Below are 5,878 nucleotides of genomic sequence, written 5' to 3'. Positions count from 1 at the left end.
CCCAGAGTTTAATTGTCAACTCTGATCAGGTTATCCACATTGTATTTCAAAATATCAAATCCATCTGATGGATTACCCTGGCCAAGGTTTTGCTAAATTGAAATACAGCGACTCATTCTTCTCCAACTCTTGGAGTGGTCAATCCCATCTCGATCACACTCTGACTTCGCAAGTACTTGACTGTGCCCAGAAGCCTTCCATCTCTGAATTAAAAATTCAGTTAGTCCAGTACCAAAGCATAGTGAGTTGCTTGCAAGTCACTAAGGCGATCTCAAGTCTAAGGGACACTTATACCTATATCCCATCAGAGACATTCTTGACAGCAGAATACTTTGGAGTTGGTCAGTTCAATGATGATTTATCAGTACATCTCACCTGTATGCCATACCAGTATCTCCACACTCTTTGGTTAAGAGGACAACCAACCCATATGGCCTACAGCGACCTATGCTCGATAGAAGCTGTTGTCCTTATTAACAGCCTATCATTTGGTTGTGAACTGTTTTAAGGACTAATCGATAAATTCTCTCTTTATCGAATCTAAATAGTCCTAAGGACTTCATCATAACAACGGAGTTCATTAGAAGATGAAAGCTTATGATGAAAATACCAAATATATTTTATTTATTAACAAATCAATTACAATACTTGGTTGCTCAACCGTCAACAGCTTGACGATTGACTTTTTGGGACACATTTCCCAACAACTCTTGGGCTCTATATCTGGGCAACATCCGATCAAGCAAAAATAGAAAAAAAAAACTTTAATGTTCAAAAATAAAAAAAAAAGAGTGAAATCGCATCTTAAAGATGCGATTGCATCAGAAAAATTGAAACCGCACATTCATCAGGAAATTTTAATTTTAAATTTAAAATTAAATTTAAATTTTAAATATTTTATCCATTTCATCTAAAATCATATGTTGAATATGTGGTTTCAAGCAAAAATCACATCTTCAATATGTAGTTTCGTCATTTTCATGCCATCCCAATCAAACTATCATAATTTGAAAAATAAATTAAATTTAAAAATATATTTATAATTAAATTTTAAAAAATAATAATAATAAAAAAATCTCGACGTGCCATGCCCACCACCCGACAACCTTCTCAAGTACCACGAGACACCATTAGCCGTCATTTTCTACGGCGATCTTCTTCACCGCTTCCTCGTACGTTACGGTTATCAAAACCAAAACGAAACCCAAATCCGACCGTAACCGCCTCTCACTCTTACCTTCTCGAACCATCAGTTCTGACACACACCCATCTCTCCTCTCACGTGCCTCTCCAGGCGAACCGGCCATCTCGTAACGTCTCCAGCTCGACTGCCATGTACAAAACCACAGACTTCCGCATTGGAATGATGCTTTGCTTGATAGGAAAGGAGGCGCGGGGCCCAGCCAGCGGTCTGCTCGAAGACCAAAATATTCCGTCGGCTTCTCTTCTGTCACGTTGTCCGTCCGCCTGACATCTCCGAAGCGGGTCCCATCGCAGCCTTTCTCCCACTCACCTCATGTCCCTTCTTTCATCGCCAATTAACCACTACGTTCCGGATAGAGAAGCCTCCTCGGTCAGCGCACCCCGACGGTGATTGGACCGGTGAGCTGTCAGCGAAGCTAGCAGCGGGCGTGCTCTCCGAACGTTGGACCATTTACCCTTCTCTCGGACTCCGTCCCGTCGATTTAAACCGGCAGGCCGAATCCACCGTCCACTCGTTGCCGTCCATCCAAGGAGTCCGTCGATTGCACATGGTGGTGGAACATGAAGGGCTCCTCCCGATTTGCCACCCCTCGCCACCTCGGACCGCCAGTCATACTTTGAGCGGTCAAGCTGGTCTCCTACAATTCATTTAAATATTCGTAATCTATAAATTATCAAAAAAAGAAAAAGGGAAAGATAGGAATTGAAATTTGTGTTCCTTTTGTCGAGAAGGCGATCATGAGATTATGATCCTCTGGCAGGAGAGATCGCCGAGGAGGGAGTGGCGATTAATGGGGTGCGATTTGGTGGCCGGGTGGCAGGGCTAAAACGTGGCGCGCTGCGCTCCATGCCAAGGGTAGGTGGGGCCCGTATTTCTGCGCTTCTCCTCGTGAGTCCGCTGCGGATCGGCGCGTCGATCTTCTGTACGGTACCTATTCCTACCACTCTCTCTCTCTATCTTGTTGATTAGAAAAAAGGGTCGAAGAGCTCTCCATCCTCTCTCTCCTTCTGCCCTGTTGTCACTCGTCCTTCCCCTCTGAGTCTCTCTCTCTCTCTCTAAGAATCTTGTTTGATTTCTCTGAGATTTTGCATGGATGGAGGTCTTTAATGTTCACGACCAGGTAAATTATAGTGGCATGGACATATCCTTGGCTAGGATTTTTTATCTATAATCTTTCCTTTTATCTTCTCTCTTGATTAATTTCACACTAAGTTTTGAGAGTTTGTTTCTTTTTTTCTGTCTCATAAGTTTAGCTAGTTTTCATTTCATGTGATCTATAAATTAACGTGGGTTAAAAAAGTTCGGATATCTTTCTTCTGGGGTTCTAGTCGAATTTGGTAGGATAGATGATGTTAGCCACGGGATTTTCCACCTGGTTTCATGGTGCACTCCATGCTGTCCCAATTTTTGGATCATGACATTGCATTCTTTTCTTCTAACGTAAGATTATAAGATCGACGCCCACTCGATCAATTTTATGTCGAGCTCCTGATAGTCTCCCTTTAGGGTTAAATCTGTGTGTCATAGTAAACTGAATCCAAATCTCGGAATGAGTTTGAAGGGACATTTCGAGAATTGAAATCAAGACCCCATCAGAACTTTGCAGGAATTAAGCATGCTCGAGCCCGACTAGTACTAGGATGACTGACCTGCAAATGAGTTTGGTGGGTTATTCTCTGCCATACCTACTTTTGCTGAGATTTTTTTTTTTACCAATCATATCCCTAGAAATAATTAAGAGGGAGAAATTCTTTTGGTTTTTTTTTTGGTTTGTTGGATTCTTTTTATTAGTTTGTTGGTCTGGATATATCCTCTTTGGTGTCATTTGAATTCATCTCGAACAAAAAGTTCTTCCAATTCTTTTTAGAAGATTTTCTTGTTTCTTTTTTGTGTAAGGCTGTTATTCCACTTTTATCCCTTTCAGCTGTGCCAGCTAAGATACTCTCCTTTCTAGGTGAAACTTAAAATCATATGTGTTTAGAGTAAATCGACGGCCAAGATGATTTTGAATTCTAAAATTTTCTTAAGAGATGATCTTTCCTGTCGCTGAGAGTAAACAAACTAAGATTCTTTTTGGACAATTAAATCCTGAGTCTATCCCGCAACATATGTTAAAATTGACAATATACTGATGTTTGAATTACTTTTTAGCTGTTCCTACCTTTATTTTTGTAGCTGTTTTCCACATCCTTTGGTTTTTGTGCATCTCAACATTAAGAATCAAGTCAAAGCTTTCATTCATAGGACTACTTCATAACTCACTAGTTATGGAATTGCACAGCAATTTTATCCTTTGGCGTTTACAGCACCAAATCTCCCCACCACTTTCTGCCGGTTTCTCTCCTCATGTCAGTGATGACCCTTTAATTCCACAGCAATGGCCAGGCCTCTTGTATAAATATTAGAATAAAGATTATTGCTTCTTGAATCATGGTTTAGCAGTCCGTACTTACGTTTCTGTGATCTTTTTGTTTCTATACGTTGGAGCATTAGAAATTTATCAAAATTTCCAGTTAGCAAGGCTGCCATCCGTGAGCCATGATGAACACCAGTTTCACACTTTGATGTCGCTATATCCCCAAAATTTTTACACATCATGCATTCATTCCTGTTTTGTGGGTGATGATTTTTCTCGTAGGCCACGGCTAGCTATCCATTGGAGGAGGTGCTAGTTTGCTCCAAGACACAGCAGCCGCCTGAGAGGAAGCTGAGACCTCACCCAGACCAGGCCCTTAAATGCCCAAGGTGTGACTCCACCAACACCAAGTTCTGCTACTATAACAACTACAGTCTCTCGCAGCCCAGGTACTTTTGCAAGGGCTGCAGGAGGTACTGGACCCAAGGTGGCTCCCTGAGGAATGTCCCAGTTGGAGGTGGCAGCAGGAAGAACAAGAGATCCTCTTCCTCCTCCTCAAAGAGGATAGCTGACCAAGATCCCACAGCCAACTCCAACCCAGTACTCCCAGGCCTCATACCACCGCCTCTTTCATTTGATCCAAGTGACCTCACCTTAGCCTTTGCTAGCCTCCACAAGCAACCAACACCCATTCAGTCGGGGCTTGATGACCATGATGCCTTTCTTCTAGGAAACCCTAACCATAACCCTAACGCAAGCTCTGTTCCCACTGCCCCCAATGATGGCTTTCTTGACATACTGAGGAGTGGGTTCCTTGACACGACCGGCCCAAGTGGCATCTACAATCTCTACTATGGTTTTGGAGGCAATGGCAATGTGGAAGTTGGTGGCAGTGGGGACGAGGTGATGCTGCCACTTGAGGGAGGATTTGGTGGTGCAACAACCACAACCAGCCAAGGATCCTGCAAATTTATGGATGGAGGGGAGAACAAATTGCTGATGGGGATTCAATGGCCGGTAGAAGGGGATGGCAAAATGGCTATGGAGTCAGGAAGAGATGTTTGGAATGGAGTGGGTTCTTCTTGGCATGGACTCATTAACAGCTCCTTGATGAAGAGGGGCACTGGTTGGTAGGTTGTTCTCTACCCTTCAAGGTCCCTTGGATTTCCATGTTTTAGAAACTTCTATATTAAACATTGCTTTCGCTGTATTTTCCTTGTTATTACTCTCCTTTTTTTCCCGTTATTTTTCGTTGGAGTGGTGATTTAAAAATTCTATATATGGCAAAATGAAACATCGAAGTTTGTTCTCCAACCAAGATAAGTATGGATGCTGGGGAAACTCTTATTGGATCTAAGTTATTATGATGGCATTTCAATTCTGTTTTTTGAAATGGAAAGGAAATGGGTGGTGTTTGAGAGGAAGCAATATTTCATTAGAATCCTGAAGGATTTAGAAGAGATGTGTGGTGGTGTTCCTAATAAATTCTTTGATGTTTACCAGAACCTTGTTTGGTCTATCTGTGGAGAAACAAGAGAAGAAGGGGAGATCGAAAGGATCCAATTATAATAATAAGCCTGATTTATGTTAGGGTTGTATGACTTGGAATCTTGGGATGTTGCCTACACGCCCAACAACAAAATCCTAGTGGAGATACGGCGGGTATATTTTGTTGACATTGATGCGCTCCCAGCGTGATGCATGAACCTTGTGCTATCATGTGCAGCCATGGAGGCAAGAAAACAAAGATAAACCAACCCACTTGCATGTTGTGCAAGTGTCTCCATGCACAAAATAGTGTCACGTGGTGCTTTGTAATGAAATATATATGCACACACTTTATTAGAAAACATGTGCTCGATGCCCATATTTTGATGACAATTTACATGTACAATAAGCTACCTACTGATGATTGACTTGAGAAGAAATGGGCAAGCGGACATAGAAGTCTGCACTAATTCCTGCATGAAGACAGCAACTTGTTATAAGCTATTTGATTATGGATGATCGTTGATAATTCTTGTACATGCATGATATGGATGATCCTCGGAGCGCATCAGTGTTGCGCAACTTGTTATAAGCTATTTGTTATAAGCTAATCATACTATTCTTGCTCTCACATCATGATTAGCACAGCTAATCCATCACTGTAGTGCTCATTATCGTCGTCCGAATACCTTCTTATCTGCAAATGTATTATTTGTTTCTCCAGAGAGATCCATCATGACGCTTACTTCTAGCGTAATCAGTTCTCTACGTCAGCAGATGTTATTGTATGAATCCTCGCTCTCTGGGTTGCAATGGTTATGGGTTTTACT

The 5,878-nt window shown here is 41.9% G+C and overlaps 1 protein-coding gene across 1 annotated transcript; it reads left to right on the top strand.

The window, feature by feature from the left end:
• Positions 1 to 2,184: 2,184 nt before the first annotated feature.
• Positions 2,185 to 5,413, top strand: LOC105035977 (dof zinc finger protein DOF2.1). Its single transcript, XM_010911697.2, has 2 exons — positions 2,185 to 2,324; positions 3,843 to 5,413. Exons 1-2 carry the CDS (start codon positions 2,298 to 2,300, stop codon positions 4,692 to 4,694), a joined length of 879 nt encoding a protein of 292 aa, XP_010909999.1. The 5' UTR covers positions 2,185 to 2,297; the 3' UTR covers positions 4,695 to 5,413.
• Positions 5,414 to 5,878: the final 465 nt, after the last annotated feature.

Source organism: Elaeis guineensis, chromosome 10 (genome assembly GCF_000442705.2).
Source record: "Elaeis guineensis isolate ETL-2024a chromosome 10, EG11, whole genome shotgun sequence".
NCBI lineage: Eukaryota > Viridiplantae > Streptophyta > Magnoliopsida > Arecales > Arecaceae > Elaeis > Elaeis guineensis.
Note: the sequence above shows the minus strand (reverse complement) of the source record. Positions and strands in the feature narration are given on the sequence as shown.